At 35.4% G+C, this 20,872-nt stretch overlaps 1 protein-coding gene across 1 annotated transcript; it reads left to right on the top strand.

The window, feature by feature from the left end:
• Positions 1-708: 708 nt before the first annotated feature.
• Positions 709-18,304, top strand: LOC132186536 (N-terminal acetyltransferase A complex auxiliary subunit NAA15). The gene is made up of 26 exons (XM_059600515.1): positions 709-920; positions 2,000-2,078; positions 3,097-3,179; positions 3,288-3,437; positions 3,939-4,054; positions 6,376-6,481; positions 7,790-7,861; positions 7,964-8,079; positions 9,061-9,193; positions 10,476-10,553; positions 10,636-10,689; positions 10,811-10,881; positions 11,297-11,351; positions 11,432-11,527; positions 12,345-12,473; positions 12,599-12,681; positions 12,778-13,008; positions 14,705-14,837; positions 14,918-15,025; positions 15,189-15,320; positions 15,656-15,712; positions 15,883-15,980; positions 16,097-16,155; positions 16,243-16,354; positions 16,476-16,576; positions 17,567-18,304. The coding sequence occupies exons 1-26, from the start codon at positions 870-872 to the stop codon at positions 17,764-17,766; spliced, it is 2,703 nt and encodes a 900-aa protein (XP_059456498.1). The 5' UTR covers positions 709-869; the 3' UTR covers positions 17,767-18,304.
• The last annotated feature ends 2,568 nt before the right edge of the window (positions 18,305-20,872 follow it).

Raw genomic sequence — 20,872 nt, forward strand, 5'->3', positions numbered from 1 at the left:
TTAACAACTTTACTAAGCACTATTCACCCATTAAAGAATAAAAAAGTAATACAACTTATCTCCTCCCTTTTTTATTTCTTTTTCACATTCATAGTCTAGTAATCGTTCATTTCTCTAATATTGAATGAAAAATAATCTTAGGTCTAAGTGAATGAAAATTGGAGAGGAAATTATCTTATTTATTTTGAAAGTATATGGCCGTTGGAAAAATACAACTTTTTTTTTATTGTTGGGTTGAAAATTATGGGCGTTAGTAAAAGACAAATATTCAGAAATATGACTATTAGGAAAAAAAATAAATATTAAAAAAATATGATTGTTGGAGAAATAATAAAGAAATTTTTTTAAAAAAGAGTACTTAAATGAAATAGTAAAAGTAAATAGAAAAATAGTAAAAGTAAAAGTGAGTACTTTGAAAAGGTGGACAGTTAAAAACTTAAAATAGATTAATATATATATATATATATATATATATATTTTTTTTCTTTATTTATTTTAGCTAATAAATTTAGTGAGGTTACATGAATTCTCATGGAAAAAAAAAAAAAAAAAAAAATTCAAGCTCCCTCACTTGGGATTTGTTTGGTGAATAATAGTATTTAGAGTATTTGGTAGGAGAAAAAAACAACATTACGTCATCGAGAGGGCAAAAGAAAAAAAAAGAAAAATCATAAAAGAAAAGAACCCCGGCTTCCAACCTCAGAAGTTTTCTTATTGTTCGCAGTAGGGTTGAAGTTGCAGCAGATAAACGCCACCTCCCTCTATCTCTTTCTCTCTCTCTCTCTCTCTCATCGCAGCCCTTAATATAAATACAGGCCCCAAATCTTCGAGCCTCTCTCTCGCGCTCACACACACTCTGTGTGGAAACAATGGGTGCCTCGCTGCCTCCCAAAGAGGCCAACCTCTTCAAGCTCATTGTTGTAAGTTCCGATTCTCAACGCCGTCTATCTCTTCCCTATATTTTGCTAAATCTTCTTTGCTGTTAATCATCACAACACGATTGAAGTTCATTCACTTTCTCTTGCTTGTTCTTTTTTCCCGGAAACCCTAGATTCTGTTATAGAATGTGTAGCTTTGTTTCTAGCTTTCTGGTTTTTATGCTCTGAATTTTAAGGGAGCAAAAAAGATAACAATATGGAGACTATCTGGTTTTTGTGTTTTTGTTTTGGAGAAAATGAATGATTGAGTTAACTGGGTCTTGCATAAATGGTTGGATTGAGTTCAATTCGTGCTTTTATATAGTAAGTTAGTAGTGGAAAGACAGAGCAGGAAGATTTGGATTTTGCTGTTTCATTGCTTTGCGTTTACTGGGGATTGAGTGATTAAGTCAACCTTGTCTTGTGTAATTGTGGGAATTGCTTTAAGGCCGGGGTTTCCAGTGGGATTAAACAGTTTGAAAAGAATAACATAGTACACGGCTTTGAATTTCACTATTTTTTTTTTCTTAATCTTTTTGTTTTAGATTTGCTGAGGAATTGAAGGAAAAGATAATGAAGGATTTTTTTCTTTTTGTTGGAATTTTTGCAATTGTGTACATTGGTTTGATTCTTAATGGCTCAGTTATGCAAAGCTGAGTTTCTTACTAGTGTAAAATATATTGAAAATGTCATTGTGAACTTGGGGTAGGGAATCTGGGTATTTTTTGTTTTGCTAATGCTCTCATAGAGAATGAGATAAAGAAAAGAATGTAAGTGGAAGTAGCTTCTTCTCTTTGACAATTTAAAAGACTTTAAAATTGGATGGAAGGTTAATGGTAGTCAGCTTTTAAAGCTACACAACTATGGTGCTGCATTCTCTGATGTGATATATGCAAGGTTTGTTAATGACCTTGTTCGTGACAATGTGGTAAGATATACATATGTATGTCCATGTGCATGTCTTTGCTTAGGCAACAGTCCTCTTCTAGACTATATTTACTATATTAGCTAGCAAATCCATCTTGAGAATTAAAATACTGGCGCTTTTACAATTGCTAACTGAACTCCACTTTGCTATGCAGAAATCGTATGAAACTAAACAGTATAAGAAGGGGCTGAAGGCAGCAGATGCCATATTGAAGAAGTTTCCAGACCATGGAGGTAATTTTTGTTTCATACAATTTCTGCTTAGATTTGTTTAATTTCTGAGATAATGATGTACTCTTGGTTTCAGTTTTCTTTATTCTTTTTACATATTCATTGTACTTAGCCTTTCTGTATGAATTCACACATTTTATCTGCAACATTTTATGTGTGAAAATTCACTGAATGGAACAATCAGATCCCATGTTGCTGTTTGGGAACCATATTTCCTTAACCACAAATTTGTTGGTAAATAAATTGCATGGGGTTGCTAAGTAAAAAAAAAATGCACCAAAAAGTGAATATTGCACATAAAGAGCCTGAAAAAGCTATACGGTTTATTTAGTGGTCATTTAATAAATTTCCTGAGTAAGAAGTCGGTCATAAAGCCCATCTAGCAAGTACGAGTGAGAAATAAAACAACTTTTTTTTTTTGTTTTTATTTTAATTTTAGAGTTTGATAACCCATGTGGGGGCGCATGGAAGTACCCAAACTGCTGTAAGGGGAAGTATTGAAGTACCCAAACTGCTGTAAGGGGAAGTATTTTAGCAACAGAGTCCTTTATGTATCTAACCGCAAGAAGCTTATTTCTCGAGCTACTAATAGTTCCATAAACTTGTCCCATGCTTCTTTCTAAATTGAAATAAAAAGTATGAATTCACTTTGGCAAGAAAAGAGGCACACGGTAAGAGGTGAAGAAGAAAATGGGTATCATTGCTCTCCTTTATGGATGATGATAACAAGTAGCATAAATCTATGTCATTTTAGTGCTAAATGTTTTTGCAAAATGATTTAGTTGCTGATTTGCAGACATTGTTTCCAAATGTTTATTTGCTATGTCTTTCATTTTTTTTTTCTTTTTCGTTTTTTATCCCCTACCTTTTCCTTAGTTTTCAGTGGAATATAACAAGTAAATAAGAATTCTTGAGTTGATATCCCTCTCACTACATTATGTTTTTTCGTTTATTGAACTTATTTGATTTGTATTTTTATGTGCAAGTATTTATGGATTTCTGTTCTCCTCCTGCTTACCAGAAACTTTAGCAATGAAGGGTCTAACATTAAATTGCATGGACCGTAAATCCGAAGCATATGAGCTTGTTAGGCAAGGATTAAAGGTTGTAATGTTAGCTCCATCCTTTTTTTTTGGCAATAAATCACCATTCATTTTCTGATTTCATTGTTTTGTAGTATAATGTCAGACTTAAATTCTTATCTCGATGCAGAATGACCTCAAAAGTCATGTTTGTTGGCATGTTTATGGTCTCCTTTATCGGTCAGACAGAGAATACAGGGAGGCAATTAAATGCTACCGAAATGCACTAAGGATAGATCCAGACAACATTGAGATACTACGGGATCTTTCACTTTTACAGGTATGTGCTAAATGCTGATCTCTTCTTTGATGATCGCTTATTCCCGTTATATGAAGAAAACCTCTCTATACTGGTTTTTTACTATCATTTTTGTACCAATGATTGGCATGGTTATTTGTGTTTGAAACTGGATTAGAACATGGATTCGCAAAACTATATTAAACAGTCATGTGCAACTGCTTGTCTGCATTAGTGTCTGGTTTGGAAGAGAATTCCATACTAGTATTGTCTTTGTTCCATACTAGTATATATAACACTCCTCTATTTACATGATAGCACCCCTATACCATACAAATTGACATGTATATGGGCCGAGGGAAATGGCCTTTGGATGTATGTGTGAGTTAGATGGTTCATTATGTTTGTTCTTCTCATTGCTATGGCCTTTAGATTTTGTTTCATGTTTTTGTAATTCTTCTCTAGTATATTTTGGTAATTTTATAAATTTTTTTCATTTGGCTCTGTTCCGTCTAATGTTTCCATTTACCTTTTATGTAACAGGCGCAAATGCGTGATTTGACAGGTTTTGTTGAGACAAGACAGCAACTTTTGTCACTGAAACCAAATCATCGCATGAATTGGATTGGCTTTGCCGTTGCCCACCACTTAAACTCAAAGTACGGTTGGATCCTTGCATAGAATTATTTAAAATTTATTACACTATATCCTATTTTTTGTATGGCTGTTTTAGTATTGGGTTATGAGGTCTTTTTTTTTTTTTTTTTTAACCTTTATTTTTATCTGCTGTTCCACAATAAAGGCTGGTTACCATTGCTTCATAACTTCTTAATATTAGTTTATAGTAATGTATTTAATATGAACATGGAATTCATTAAATTGAAGTCAGCTCCCAAGGATTTGGCTTAAGTGGTAAGGGCCTTGGTCTTGGTGGCGTTTCCATTGGATCTAAGGTTTAAATCTCCTTGGGTACAAACAATTCCTTGGGGTTAGTCCTCCAACAAAGTTTGAGGATTACTCGATCTGTATGGAGGGGGTGCTTTGCACGGGTCCGAGGTCTATCCAACAAGAGTGAGTACACAAAGTGGCCCTGCCTTGGAGAGGTTCCTTGTCAAAAAAAAAAAAATTGAAGTCATCTCCTCCTCTTCATTGCGAGTAAAAGCTATGTCATGGTATATGTCCTCATCTATGTACAGTTCAGTCCATTTTTTTTCAAGTTGCTTAATATCTTGAATCGAGATTTTGTGGGAGATAGTGATGCAATATTTATCTTCAGCTACGTAATCATAAAAATGATATATATATATTAATCCCTTTGTAATAACCCAAGGAAAAGTACTAGTTAATTTGGAGCTTCCTTAGAATTACTTATAAAGCTCAGTTTCACCTAATAAGTAATGTGAGACCTAGCACCTATGAATATCTTTATAGAGCACCCACTCTATGTGGGCTACTCATCTTCCCAATATGGGATTAGAGTGTTACAAACTTTCCCCTTAAACTTCTGACATCCTTGTCAGGGCCACATCATGAGGTGTGGATGGTACCACATGATATTACTAGGTGGCTCTAATACCATTTTGTAAAGACCTAATGAAAAGTGTTTGCCACATCTGCGTTATTACCCAAAATGATTGCTCAATTTGGAGCTTCTTTATAATCACTTATAAAACTTAGTTTCACCTACTAAGTAAGTAATGTGGGACTTAACACTATGGATATCTTTATAAACCACCAATTCTATATGGGCTACTTATCTTCTCAATATGGGGCTGATGTGTTACACCATTTTGTTTGATGAGAGTGACACATTGAGCTTATGACTAAATCCATGTAGATGCAAGATTTATCAATGAGATTTATATTAAGAATATATAGTTAAAGGGATTGCCAAATTGAACTCTCAAAAGAAAACCAAGCAAATTTTCTCATGCGGCTGCTTGGATGATCTTGCTGCACGTGGCATACCTCTTCTTTTGATGGGATGCTCATGTATCTGGCGCAGGAATATGGAGGAGAATTCTATTTGAAGGGATGCTAATCTCTCTTTCTTCTAAGTTCTTTGATAAGATTGAGGATTTCTTGTAAGCTTTCTTTTGATAGGTAAGTGCAACTCAAATGCTCAAGGGGGGATTGAACCCGAGACTATTTTTTAATGGGGATGGTTTATCTTCCCTTTGTTCTCCGTCGTGGCTTTAATTTCCGACATCAGTATTATGCTTTCGCCACCATGAATCGACAGAGAAAAATTCACGATCACTCTTAGCTCCGAAGCGAAGAGACCTCCATCCTTTGTCATATCTCCCTTCCAATATGATGATAAAGCCCCTTCGATTTCCTCCATCATAATCCTCTAGAACCAAGAAGCGTCCGTGCTTTTTGGAGCACCGCTGAGCAAGGAAACCAGGGGAGCCATCCTAGACTGTTTCCAGAAAATCGAAGAACTCTTCTATGCCTCCACAGTATCTTCCAGACAACAACTATCATTTCTCCACACGAAAATAGACCAAATGAAACCCCTACAATTCTCTAATCCTTAAACCAGTAGAACTACTGTCCATTGCCAACTCACTTTGGATTCCACGGAACACCTCCTTAACAACCCCATGTTCCCCAGATAAACAAGACAAAGCCAAAGACTAGAAGCTGTTGAGCGGCATTGAAACGCGTCCTCAAGCTCCGCCAGAGAGAGAGGGAGGCAACTATGCTAATTACATACCTAGTTGGTTTGTACTTATCAAAAAAAAAAAAAAAAACATACCTAGTTGGTTTGTTTTATTGTTAGTAGCTAATTGATTGAACACGTTGGATCAAGTTATTTCTCCATGGCACTTATAAGAAAAAAAGGTTACTTCTGCATAGTAACCACTAGATTCTCACACTGACATCAATCAAAAGGTTTTATTCTAATTTGATAAAGTGATATTTGGAGTCCTTGATTGACTTTTACTCTAAACAATTTCTTTTGTTTATGTATCAGCGCATCAAAAGCAGTTGAAATTCTTGAAGCATACGAAGGGACGCTAGAAGATGATTATCCTCCTGACAATGAACGCTGTGAGCATGGGGAGATGCTCTTGTACAAGGTATGGTCATTGATGACATACATATGCAGCTATCATCTATTATGATACCAATTTTCAATTATTTGATGCTTGACACTTGTATATATGGGTAATTTACTGTTATTTATGCACAATTGTAACATAAAACATGGTTGATCTCACATTTAGGCATATATTTGAATTCACACACTTGATTATACTGCTATGAATCTGAAATTTCGGAACGTTAAGAGCTTAGGCAGCTAATTAATACTTGGAAATACGTTTTTTTTGGGTAAAGTAATCATATTATCAATAAAAGCAAAAGGCGCTGCTTCAGTACACATTAAGTATACAAGAGAAACACATTGCTAAAAAGAGAATTAATACTTGGAAATATTAATCTGGAGTAGCATTAATGTGTTTAGAATATTTAGATGGGTAGTGGAGGTCCTGGTGTATTGGAAAAGAATGTTTTATTCAATACTTGGCGTATTGGAATGCATTCCCTTCTTGTTTAGTATGATGCATTTAGAGAGAAATGAATGCATGAAGTTTCGATGATTGTGAGACGAGGAGCTTGGATCTTCAGCTTGGTTTTTTTAAATCCCTCTTCGAGTGGATCTGTCTTGATGTCCTCATCGATGTCTCTAGCTTTGTAGATTTTTGTGCTCTTTTTCCTTGTTTTTGATCTTTCTGGATGTTATATCTTGTATGCTTCTTGTGTATTTGGGTTGTGCTTTTTAAAATTTGCTTTACTTATCAAAAAATAATTGTTAAAGTGACATAGCTTCTAGATGGTAAGAAATATCCAACATTGATGGAACATTTGTATTGAATGTGCTTAGGGTTTTGGCTATACCAAAGAAAAACAATACAGTACAAATATTGGATGAAATACGGAATAGGGTTAGGAAAGCTAAGCATGTGATACTTTTAGTCTAATCCCTGTATTAGCATAATGAAAAACATAGAAGATTTTGCTGGTTTGTTTTCCAACCAAACTATATACAGAAAGAAAGAAACCTCTTGGTGCAAGATGATGTTTTATGGTTGTACTAACATAAAATGCCTCCTGTAAAGTACAGCTCTCTGACATTGTTTTCAAAGCACAATAATTTATGCTCATATCTAGGGATATCTTGTCATTAGGACAGATGGTGCAATTGCTAAGTCAGAGACATATCAAGCAAGCTACAAATAATCATTTGCTCCTTTTGCATGAACTCTTCGGTTATTCCTTTTCCTTTTTGGCATGACCACACACATTGTAGATATGTATCTTTCTGATCTTACATAGAAAATCTAAATTATATTTTTGATAGTATATTTGTATAAATTTTGGTCCAGATATCTTTGTTAGAGGAATGTGGCTTTCTTGAGAGAGCCGTTGAGGAGTTGCACAAGAAAGAGTCAAAAATTGTAAGTGTCTTTTATGTGTTGCTGGGATAATTTTATAGTATAAACTTTAACTATTGAATGTAAGGAGAATCAGATTCAAAGCACTTGCTCATGGTTTTCTAGGTTGACAAATTGGATTATAAAGAGCAAGAGGTTTCTCTTCTGTTGAAGCTTGGTCGCCTGGCAGAAGGTGGAAATTTGTACCGAGAATTACTTTCCATGAATCCTGACAATTACAGGTACTTTATAGGCAGTCTCAATGTTGAAATTGTAAAGAGCATCTATCCGAATGCACTGATTCTCAAAAAAAAAAAAAAAAAAAAAAAAATTCTATTATCTGATCAACTTCTTTTGTTTCTAATGTTGGGATTAGCTGATGGAAAGTGGCTTAATATATTATTATTTTGGTTACTATTTTTGAATTGCTGTTTGATAGCCTACATATTTATTTTTGATCCATGTACAATTTACAACCGTATATCTTGATTGATCTATATTTGTTTCTATCTTGTCACTGTTTTTTTTTTTTTTGGCTCTCGAAATTTGCTAAAGTAATACTTTTCCCAGATTTAGAGATTGAAATCTTAAGTTGGTTTTAGTTCTATGCCTTTTGAGTACCTTAACATATCGTTACCAGTTATAGACCTTATGTATGATTCTAGACAGTGTAGATTAATACCATTTTGATCCTGGTTTAGAAAACATTTTGCATTATGGACTCTTAAGTTATTGACAGAAGATAAGAGAAAAATGTAATTTGTGGTTGGACACCTGAATATTTTTACTTGATTGGCTGTCTCCACAGCCAGGTCCTCTGTCAAAATCATAGGTCATTTTGGGTTGTTTTATGAACTTTCTTTCACCATCCTCTCTGTCTTTGCTGCCTTTTGCTTTCACAAATGCATTATGCCCTTTCAGCTTAGGATGAGTAACTCTAGCTTTTTAGCCGAAAAAATTGTCATACGTGGTCTCCTTCTTTTTATTTTTTCTATTGTATATTTAATTCATACATTCTTGCACAAACATATGCATATATATCAACGTGCTTGCGCGCACACACTTGCATGTGTATGTATTTATGTATGTATGTGTGTTTATTACTTAAAAGTATGTATTTGTGCACACACAAACACTTAAACAATGTATCTCTCTGCGATTTCTTGCGTTATCCTTCTGATTTTAGAAGTGGACTGATTTTATTATTGTTTTTTCACTGTTAGATATTATGAAGGCCTGCAAAAATGTGTTGGGCTATATTCAGAAAATGCCCAGTTTCCTCCTGATGAAATTGATCGGTTAGATGCCTTGTACAAATCGCTTGGGCAGGAATACAAGTGGTCATCTGCTGTTAAGGTGACACATTTTCTTGATTTATGTTTATTCATCTTCCCTTTCTTGCAATGGAAATACTATGTTCTGCTCAGCTTATTACAAACTCTTCTGGTGAACTGCTATCCTATTAAATTTTAAACTATCAATGAACTGTTATCCTGTTAAGTTGTGTCTCATTTCTGAAGTCAACATAAGTTCCTGAAAATTTCCATTTTGCTTTTTCTGATTCTGCAATTATGTTTTTCCTTTAAACTTATTTGGATCGATTGAAATAAGCCAAGATTGTCAAAATGCTGCGTTGTTGTTAGTATTATTTAAAAGCTTTGACCTGATTAATATTATGGTTCGTAAAGTTGCCATTTCGGACGATTTCTTATTAATTCATTTTTCTTTGACTTGTTGGATGAGTGACCTTAGTCCAAACCTGTGTGTTTGCTTCTATGCAACAATTTGGAATCTCTCAATTAGCAATTCTATTCATGATGTTGATCATGTTATCTTCCATCATTGTGAGTGCTTTGGTATTTAAGTTCGAAGTGGTGGCAGTACTTGCTCCTTAAAAGTAGCATAGATGTCCTAATCTCTCTTTTAGCACTTCTATTTATGATGTTGATTGTGTTATCTTCCATTGCTGTCATCTAATTTTTGTATACTCAGTTTTTGAAGTATTGTGTGTGACAAGTGTGTGTGTTTTTTTTTTTCCTGAGTGCTTTGGTATTAAAGTACGAAGTGGTGGCAGTACATGTTTTTAAAAGTAGCATAGATGTCCTTGTTTTATTTAAGAATGATGGAAAGTTTTGACTTTTTCGTGATTTAATTTCTAACTTTGCGAACCCCAAGGGGTTGGCCTGGTGGTTGCGGCTTGTGGTCTTAGGGAGTATCACCCCATGGATCCCAAGTTCGAGACTTGCTAGGTGCAAACTCCCTTTTGGGGCCACACCCCCTAATGTAAAAGTCTGCGATTTACCATGATCCTTGTAGGAAAACTTTTGAGGGTGTGGTGCACGGGTTAGAGGTTTACTCTATAGGGATGGGTCTGAAGGGCCCTGCCTTGTCAAGGTTTCCCGTCATAATAAAAAAAAAAAACTTTGCGTTTCAATACACACACACACACAGGGACATGTTTGTCTCTCTGTACCTATGTTTGCCAATGCCTACAATGCTTTTTTTCTTCTGTTTTTCTATTTTCATTTTATTGTTTTTGTTGTTATTATCATCATCATGATCTGCCAACTTTCTTCGAATTGCCAAAATGGATTTTTTAGATATTGCATTGACCCACACTTTTTCCCCCTGGCCTCAGAGAATACCACTTGATTTTCTGCAAGGCAACAGGTTTCTGGAAGCAGCAGAAAATTATATTAGGCCTCTCCTAACTAAGGTATTTAAGGTTCTTTCTTATGCTGCTTTTATTGATCTTACTAGTTTGGATTCAAAGTTACGAATGTTCTTGGTGTGTTTAGGGAGTTCCATCATTGTTCTCTGATCTGTCTCCTCTGTATGATCACCCTGGCAAGGTTGGTATGATCACTCTTACTTATCATATGATATAATAGTATATCTTTGTACGTCCTAGACTATTGTGATACTCCGGTAGGAAGTTTGTTTGAGTCAGTTTTTCTGGTTATTCATATGCAGGCAGATATTCTGGAGCAACTTATGCTTGACTTGGAGCATTCGATAAAGACAACCAGCCAATACCCTGGAAGGTAATATATGCTTTTAACTCTCATGTTATAATAAAAGATGGCTAATTTATCTTTGACACAGATTAAAACATTAAATAATATTCTGATTTTAGTAAGGTTTTTTTGTACAGTCTATTAAGGATACTACATTTTAGAGTATCTTGCACTTTGGGCACCCCCTCCCCTCCGTTCTTGGAAAAATAAGAGCAACCAATTATTTTCTTATATAGAGTAAGGGCATATGGCATGGGGCATCCATGTGGGGAGAGGTGAATCAATAGAGAATGTCAAACTAGAAACTTTGAAAGTTGTTTTGGCATTGAGTATAAATGATATGATGTCTAGTCTGCATTCTTGTCCCAGCGTCATCTTGGCTTTAATGTTGCTTTATTTCTTTTACCGATGACTTTCTACTTTCGTTTCCTTTTACTTACAGGGCAGAAAAAGAGCCTCCTTCAACACTTTTGTGGGCGTTGTTTCTGTTGGCTCAGGTTGTTTGTTGTTACTAGGATGTTTGGTTTCTGTTGTATTTCTTTTTGTAATTTTTCTTATAGATCTTTTGTTCATACAGCACTATGACAGACGAGGTCAATATGACATTGCTCTTTCTAAGATTGATGAGGCTATAGAACACACTCCAACTGTGATTGATCTGTACTCTATCAAGGTTTGTTAATGTATACACTCTCCGTCTTCAAACTTTGCTGTTAAAAAAATATCTGATGATTACCTCTCAGGATTGTTTGTTATCAGTTTCAGCCTGCTGTGCCTCAATCTATTTTTCTTATTGATGTTTGGCCATCGTGTTTTCTTGTTTGAATCTATAAGTTTCTATTGACTACTGAGGTCTCCTTTTTTTGTAAAGTCAAACAAATTAGAATCACTTTTTCCCCTGAAAATATGAATGGCTCGGCAAGTATATGGAATGTTCATAATGCATTGTGTATGACCTGAAATATATATATGTGCATACCACAGTCGAAGAACATCTCATTAGGTTTATGCGTTGTACCTGTAGATTCCTCTTGGGGCGCAATTTTGTTGTCTTTGCAGCTGTTTTTGGCGTAAAGAGGAAAAAACATATATTTTAAACATTATTGAGGAATTTGTTTTCTTTTAATGCTCTGAACATTTTAGAAATTTGATTAATTGGTGGTGCATTTGGAGAGAGTTTAGTGCCTGGAACTTCGAAGATTGTGAGAGATTGGTGTAAGAGTTGAAAGCTATAATGTTCAAATCGCTTTACATTTGGGTGGCGGCTTAGAACAATTCTTGTTTTTCTAGTGTCGCAGAATTTTTGGATTTATGTTTGTCTTCTTTCTAATTGGTGGTCTCTCTTGTATACTTTGTTTGTACTTGGATTTTGCCCCTTTGCGCACTTTCTAATAAGATGAATTACTTGTTAAAAAGTAATTTCAGTAATTGTTTGAAAGCTCTTAAGTTTGATGCTTTTGTAAAATAATAGTTCTACATATCTTGACCAGAGTCGAATATTGAAGCATGCGGGTGACTTGGCAGCTGCTGCTGCATTGGCAGATGAGGCTAGGTGTATGGATCTTGCTGATCGTTACATAAATAGTGACTGTGTTAAGCGTATGCTGCAGGCTGATCAGGTTTTGAAGCTGCCTTTTCATCTTCTTTTTGGTTGAATATGTTTTTTTCACGTCAATATGCAGTGCTCTGTCCTGCACATATTTGCACTATACTGGTCTTGCTTTACTAAACTGCTGCTTTGAAGGTGGCTTTGGCCGAAAAAACTGCTGTATTGTTCACAAAAGATGGAGATCAGCACAACAACCTTCATGACATGCAGTGCATGTGGTCTGTCTCTTTTTACTGGCACACTATTCATAGCATAAGATAGATATCTTGATAGCAGCTGTTTAATGTGTTACATAATGTTTTCATCTTTGGAAGGTATGAACTTGCTTCTGGTGAAAGTTACTTCCGTCAAGGTGACCTTGGGCGTGCACTGAAGAAATTTTTAGCTGTAGAGAAGCACTATGCTGACATTACTGAAGACCAATTTGACTTCCATTCTTATTGCTTAAGGAAAATGACTCTGCGTGCCTATGTGGAAATGCTCAGATTTCAAGATCGTTTGCATTCTCATGCTTATTTTCACAAAGCAGCAGCTGGGGCTATCAGGTGACCTTAAAGTCATATTTTTGATGATTCAGGATGAGATGCTAGTTAGTGACATACTATGCTTTTCTGTTACTTTGCATTTGAAGTTTTCTGATGAAGCCTCATTAAATTGATATGTTGCATCTTTCAGTTTCTAGGGCAGATAAAATGCTGATAAATATTTGTCAGTATGTGTCAACCATGACGAGTGTTATATCTAATTGCTTTACTCATAACCTCTGAGATGGTACTGTTGTTGCCTTTAATTGTATATTTAAGGAAAAAGTTCACATACTCCACTCAAACTACCACCCAATTGACAAAAAACTTTCAATTGGGACAATGTTCCCTCTAAACTACCAAAATGTTAATATTCCCCCACCCCCAAAAAAAAAAAGGTAGCAAAGACAAAATAACCCTAAAAGATTTCACTAAAACAAAATACCCCTTTATAATATATTATTTTTTTGAAAAAAACTAAAAACTAAAAAAAAAAAAATCTCGCGCCTACACAACACCCTACTGCTGGGCAACCCCAAGAACTCCGAAAGCTATGCTCACAGCTCAGGAGCTCCATCTAAGAGGAGTCGTTTGAGACCCATATGAACTTTGATCATCATCCTGTATGTTTCTTATTGTTTTATGTACGGTTGTCTCTGCCTGTGCTGTTGTTTGGTTGTTGGCCACAGGGATGAATTGGATTACTTCCCTCATCACTAATTAATGGTTGAGGATTGAGATTGTGTTCACATTCTTCATGTCAGTTATTGTTTTCCAGGATCATGATACCCATTTCTAATTAAACATTTCCTCAATACCCATGGTTTTCCTGAAGTTTATTACAGTAAGGTCTGCAAAAGGGCTTGGATAGTTACGGGCGCTTAGAGTTGTATTGCAGTTAGATATTTCAAATGCCAGTTGGGTCCAATATTGATTTCTGTGACTTTGGTTTGGTCCGGAAAGTCGGGGAAGTGTGTGTACAAGGAGAGGGCCTTGAAGCTCTGGAACTCCTGGGGGGTGAGAATGGTGGGAGGTATAGGATGGGGAAGGAAGGGATGGGGTGTTTCACTGGAGAAGGATTTTTCCTCTTCAAATTTTTTTTATTTAGAGTATTTTTGCCGCTTGGGGTGACATTGACATCTTTTTGGTAGTTTGAACAGAGAGAGGGGGGGGGGGGTGGGGATTGTGAAAGCTTCTGAGAGGGGGCATTGTCAATTGGGTGGTAGTTTGAGGAGGATAAATGGGCTTTTCCCTATATTTAAATTCTAACATTACTTAGTTTTGTTTTATGAAATAATTCATTATTTGGTTTTATTGAGTTTTATGTTCTTAATTTCTTTTAGTGTACTTTCTTAAAAAGATGTAAAATTACTATCATCTTAGGGAGATTGCTCGATCAGTTCCCTTATTAAAAAAAAAACAAAGGTTCTCTTAGTTGCTTACGTGTCTCCTTTGGCGATTAGTTATAGTAATTTTCTTGTTCTTTTTGCCAATTCTTGTTAGGGGTTTCCTTTTGTATACTTCATGTGTAGTTACATGTGCTTTTAATGATATTTGTCGATTACTTATTAAAAAAAAGGATACTTAACTTAACATAAGCATTGCTTCATTTAGATGTTTAAAATGTGATATGATTTTTATTGGAATGTTTCTCATCATTCACTTGCGGTTTAGTGTCCTTTATTCATATTTGTGGTTATTGGATATTGTGTTGCAGGTGCTATATAAAACTGCATGATTCTCCTCCAAAGTCAACAGCTGAAGAAGATGATGATATGTCCAAGTTGCCTCCTTCTCAAAAAAAGAAAATGAGGCAAAAACTGAGAAAGGCTGAAGCACGAGCTAAGAAAGTATTATAGTTTGTTTCTGTGGCTTCTGTGGATTCTTCCTGCTTAAATGGTTTTCATCCAAATGTTTTTTGTTCTTTTAGGAGGCAGAAGAAAAACACGAAGAATCAAGTGCTGCTGGTGCCTCTAAGTCTGGAAAACGACACGTAAAACCTGTAGATCCAGATCCACATGGGGATAAGTTGTTGCAGGTTTCTTCCAATCCTACTAGTGTCTTCTCTAGTTCTATTTTTATTTCTACTATAAGTTTCTGACTGCTAAGAAACATCTTGAGATTGCTCAACAATGTGTTTTCCCCCCCTCTAATCCTAAGATAAATACCGGTCTGTCTCATGTGAATATTGCTTTATTTAGGTTGAAGATCCATTACTGGAAGCTACAAAGTATTTAAAGTTGCTTCAGAAGAATTCACCTAACTCCTTGGAGACACAACTGCTTTCTTTTGAATTAAATATGAGGAAGCAGAAGATTTTGCTTGCGTTTCAGGTATTGTTATGTTCAAATTTGGAACTTAGAAACCCCTCTTTAACTTGTCATCTTGTTTATTGGCTGTACAATGTTAATGGAAGAGTTATCGACTTAGATTAACATCCAAGATTATGTTCAGTTACAAGATGTACTTGGAATCTGTAGTATTGTTTTGTATGAGGGAAGGCAAGAGTTCTGTCACGACTAAGGTTTCTATTTTTGTTTAGTTATAAGGTTGACCTGATGGGCTGAGTGGTTTTGGCTGCATACCTTGTAGCTCAATCATTCTTTTGCTTGCACCCAATTTAATTTATGTTGATAATTAAATGTGTTTGTTTTCCTTTGCTCTGTAGGCTGTAAAGCAGCTGCTGAGGTTGGATGCTGAACACCCAGATTCACATCGCTGCTTGGTATGGTATCCCTGTTGTAATATAAGTCAACTACCTTGCTGAAATAGTTCTTTTGTTAAGTTCTACTGTGGGTGTGGGTAATGGTGTATGCGTGGGTGTGTATTTAAGTGCCACAGAGTATGAAGCCCTCCCGTTCTATTGGCAGTTATTAGCAATTTCCTATGTTGCAGATTAAATTCTTCCATAAAGCGAGGTCAATGGCTGCTCCGGTCACTGATACTGAAAAACTCATATGGAGTGTCTTAGAAGCAGAGCGTCCAACAATCAGGTTCTCTTCTTGCAAATGGGTTTTTCTTTTCTCTTTTTCATTGCTGCTTTACAATATCTTGTTTTTCCATTCAAAAATGCATACTGAATCTTTCTATTTGTCTTTTTCTTTTGTAGTCAATTGCATGAGAAATCTTTGATCGAGGGAAACAAGATTTTCCTTGAAAAACATAAAGGTCATCGTAAACCTTATCTAAGTACTGTGTGCACCTTATTTTTTGTGGCAATTTCTTAATTTTTTTTTCTTCTTTAAATTCACGCAGATTCTTTGATGCATAGAGCCGCTGTTGCAGAAATGCTTTTTGTTTTGGAACCTGACAGAAAGTTGGAGGCTATTAAATTAATCGAAGAGTCAACCAACAACGTGGTGCCCAAGTAATGCTTCCTAGTAATTGAAATTATATGTCGTTTTTATTTCACTTTCTGGATTGATTTCTTTGCTTCTGTATTTAAGAGTGATTAAACATCGGACCTCTACATGGTTCTATTGTTATAGGAAGGGGGCACTTGGACCAGTCAGGGAATGGAAACTCAAAGACTGTATTGCAGTCCACAAACTCCTAGGAGCACTACTTAATGACAATGAAGCTCAATTGAGTAAGTACTTGCCTCTTCTTGTAGAGTGAATATAACAGAATATTTATTAAAGCAAATATGAAATATTCGATATTTGGGAGCCCTAAAATTATGTATACTTGGTTAGAATTTCCTATATTCTACACAGTATTTAAGCATTTTTTGCCAGTTTGTTTTGCAAATATTAGAGTTTCAATATCTGCCATTTTTTCAAGACCCAAAATAGAAGACAGAAAAAACTTGGAACCTTTAATGTTTTCATGATGTTAAAAGCCATGTCTTAATATGGATGGTTGGTTCTTTTACACTAGTTATTGTTATTGGATTTATTCTTGTCTTTTGTGAATTGCTTGTTTATTATGTATGCTGTTTGGTGTTGTATTAGGGCTTGTTTGGGTGTGTTTGAAGGGTTTAAATGTGCTTTTAACACTCAAAAAGTATCCGTTTGGTAAAAAAAATTGAAAGCGCTTTTAAGGGTCAAAAAAGCCCAAAAATGGCAAAAACACACTTTTGGCTTTGAAGCTTTTGCCAAAAAGTGATTTTTGACTTAAAAGTTCTATTTCTCAAACACAATCCCAAACATGTTCTTAGTCCTAGAATATGCTTTTTTATGTGGGTTAGTCCCCTATCAAACTTGCATTTTCTCTTTAAATCGTATACTTGGTGCAGATCAAAATAATAAATTGGTTTTTATATAGATTTTCTGGAATGGTTATTCTATATTTTTCTTTATTACTCGATCTCCATGCTTGTTTAGTGTCTGATCAAGCTTGAAGGTCTTTATCAAATTTTATATGTTGTTTGGGTAAAGAATAAAGGTTTGTTTATCTATTTAGTCCAGCAAACAGGGAACTGATTTATTCAACTATTCCACAGTTGATGTGGTACTAGCACATTCTGTTCAACCAAAAAGGGGACACAATTTCTATTTTGTTCTTTGGTTTCATACTTAATGTAGGTGAGATATGGTGATTATATCCCTAGCAGTACAATTGATTTCTCTTGTTGTAGGATGGAAGGTGCGTTGTGCTGAGTACTTCCCTTACTCTACGTACTTTGAGGGGAGCCGCAGCTCTGCCATGCCGAACTCAGCATACAACAAGACAAGTAGAAACTCGGAAAATGGGAGTGCAAACCATTCAGGTGGTGAAACTGCAGATTCCCTTGCATCAAATGGAAAACTAGAGGCATTTGTGGACCTCACCATCTGACCATGGTGTTGAATGTTAGCAACTCTGCCATTGTATTTGCGAGTCACCACATTTGAATACTAAAATTAGATCACACAGAACCAAGCTGTGGCTGAGAAAAGTGGTGGCAGGAGAAGAGTAGGTTGCAGCTGCTCATGGATGAACAACTTGGGAGATTTTGAGCAAGTTATGGTGATCACAGTTAACAGTTATACCTAGCCCAATTCTGAGATGTATTCCATTTGCAAATGTGTATATTTTTCACTTTCATTGTGGTTTTAGGGTTGAGGTTTTTTTTTTTTTTAATTTGCTCAGATCATAGACAAAGGTGCTCCGTGGGTTTGAGATTACCTCTCTCTCTTTTTTTTTTTTTTTTTTTTAAATTAATCTTTTGGGTCTGAGTCTCGAGCAACAGAATTTTTTGGTTTTCTGGAGTACCTGGTCCTACGTCCAGCCAGCAGCTACCCGGGGCTTCTTGTACTTGCCTGTTTGATTGGCTTATTTATGATGTATAAACATTAAAATTATGTGAAAATTTTGCTGTGGAATTAATACTCTACATTACATGTCACTACAACAATCGGCAAATGTTGATTTTTCTATTCAGCCCTCCTTCCTGTTCTACCCTATGAAGATCAAGAAAATTAGTTCAACCAATAGTACGCAGCCACAAAACTCAAAATTCATAGACTAATGTGCAAGCTTTCGACGCACATAATATATGTTTTGATTGCACTTACACGTGTTTGAAGACCGAAGTGGGATTAGGATTAGTTCCAGTTTATTTATATTCAATTAATTATATTCGCGTAGTATTTTTGTTCTTTTGAAGTGTGTTCTCATAATGTTATTAATGGCTACTATATTTTTTTGGCCTGTGTTTCTTGGGCTATTAGCAAAATAAAATCAATCGACGAAAAATTGTTTTGATTTGATATTTACTTTTTTTTTTTCTTTTTTTTTTTCTTAAATGGATAATAATCATGTTATGCATCCTCTTACAATTATTCATTTTGCAAATGTTCTATTGGATTTATAAGACTACTTGTTGGTTTCACAGATTTAATGGTTGCCCGTCTACTATATGGAATATGAAGATGGGTGAAAGTTGTAGAGTAATTTTATCATTTCTCTTTTAAGAGACATTCATGAAGCTACCTAAAAAAAAAACAAAAAAAAATGATACATGAGGGCCAAAAAAAATTGTAATGATTTTTTAGTATTTTTTTCCCCCCAAATGTGCACTCAATTAGGAGGCAGACCCACATCAAACACATAAAAAAAAGGGCCGGGGGGGGGGGGGGGGGTTGCATAAGAGTGACTAACATTATTCATTACCTAGCTAGTAAAATGCTTGGCCAACAACTTGCTCCAATTAATATTGTCCACCTCTCTTAAGCTAACAATCATGTCTTTCAGTTTTCACACATTTAAAGTTATTGAATAACTAGCCAAGTAGTAAATATCCCATCCCTTATCACCATAGAAGTTCCCGCGATGGTGACAAGAAAGAGCATAAATTGGGCGGTTTTACTACTCAACTCCCAACATTTGAGTAATGCTATACACTCAATTCTCATCCTACTGGTTTGATGTGCCTATTAACTTTTAGATCGGCTTTTAATAAAAAGAAAAAGAGAGTCCCTACTATCAGTACGTGGTGTAAAACCGTTCTTTTACAACCTTCAATAGAAAATTGACACATCAAATTTTCTTATAAATACCAAAGAGCAAGTCTACACACAATCAAAGCCGTCCCATTCATGATTCAAGAGAAACCCTCTCTTGCACCAGCCAAGAGAAACGAATATCACCTTCAATGCTAGATTCTAAATGCATCTAAAAGCTTTAGAAAGGATCATCTCTATCCCTGTTCCTTATTCGGTGAGTTTATTTACACAAGGTTTGGAAAAAATTGATAATAATTGGTTTTAGCATAGAATATTAGTCTCTAGCCTAAATATAGTAGATGCCCATAGAACTTGTTTCAGCAGACAAAAGGAAAAAAAGAAGATTGCAATTTTAAATGGACAGCAAAGACCTAATCGCTTCAAACGAAGGTTGAGGGTGGCCGTTGTTTTTCTTGAATGAGTTGCTGCATTCAATCAAGAAAGAAAATGGTTCTTTTTTTGAATTGTACTAGTTTGATTGTGTGTGGACATGCTTTTGTTTATTTGTGAAAAAGGTATATGCTTTCTATTGGAGGGTGTAAAATACTTAATTTACACAAAGACCCGATTTAAGTTATTCTCAAAGAAAAAATTTAATGACCGATGGACATTGGCATATCAACCTAGTGGAATGCGAGTGAGATAGAAGTTGAGTATTTAGAATTACTAATTTTAGCTCCTCTTTAACTTTTTGAATTCGTTTCAATTGGTTGGAATTGTTGGATGGTGTTTTAAGTCTGTAGTTAGACAGCTCCCTGTTGTCTGGTTGGTGATTTGGAACTAATAAGCAAGAGTTCACCAATATATAGATTAGATTTCACTGGGTATAGGAAAAAAAGGAAGACACAAAAAGGGATGAGTTTTTCAACAACCATGCAATAGAAAAGAACTAAGGTTTTTGAAGCAGTATGGTATTAAGTGATACCAATATGATGGATAAGTTAAGTGTGAAATGTTCTTTGAAATTGCTTTTTCACATTTTTGTTTTTAGTCTTTTTTATTTTATAGTGTTGCGCAATTTGTTAATATGAGCTTTCTAATGCAGTTCTGATTGATTAGGTGCTGTTCCCGGCAATGAATTTGCCACCTTAGCACATGAACCCGAGTTGTAGTGGAGATACTTGTCGGAGCGGCCGGTGTCCTTTTTGCCGGTGCAGAGGACCTAAAAGTTCAACCCCTCATCATCACCATTATTCACGTCCATGTAAGTTCACCTTCCCTCACAAGTCACAAACAATCCTGGAGGAAAAGAAGGAAGACACATAGGATGAGTTTTCCAGCGGCCATAGAGAGAAAAAAATGTGAAACCAGCATGGTGGTAATGTTTTTTTCGCATATATTTTTTTATTAGTGTATGTTGTGTTACAACTTGTAAATACGATGGATAAGTATAACCTGAGCTTTCTAAAACAGTTTGTTAAAAGTAACTAATGAATTAAGGGCCGTTCTCGGTGGTG

The sequence above is a fragment of the Corylus avellana genome, chromosome ca7 (genome assembly GCF_901000735.1).
Source record: "Corylus avellana chromosome ca7, CavTom2PMs-1.0".
NCBI classification, from domain to species: Eukaryota; Viridiplantae; Streptophyta; class Magnoliopsida; order Fagales; family Betulaceae; genus Corylus; species Corylus avellana.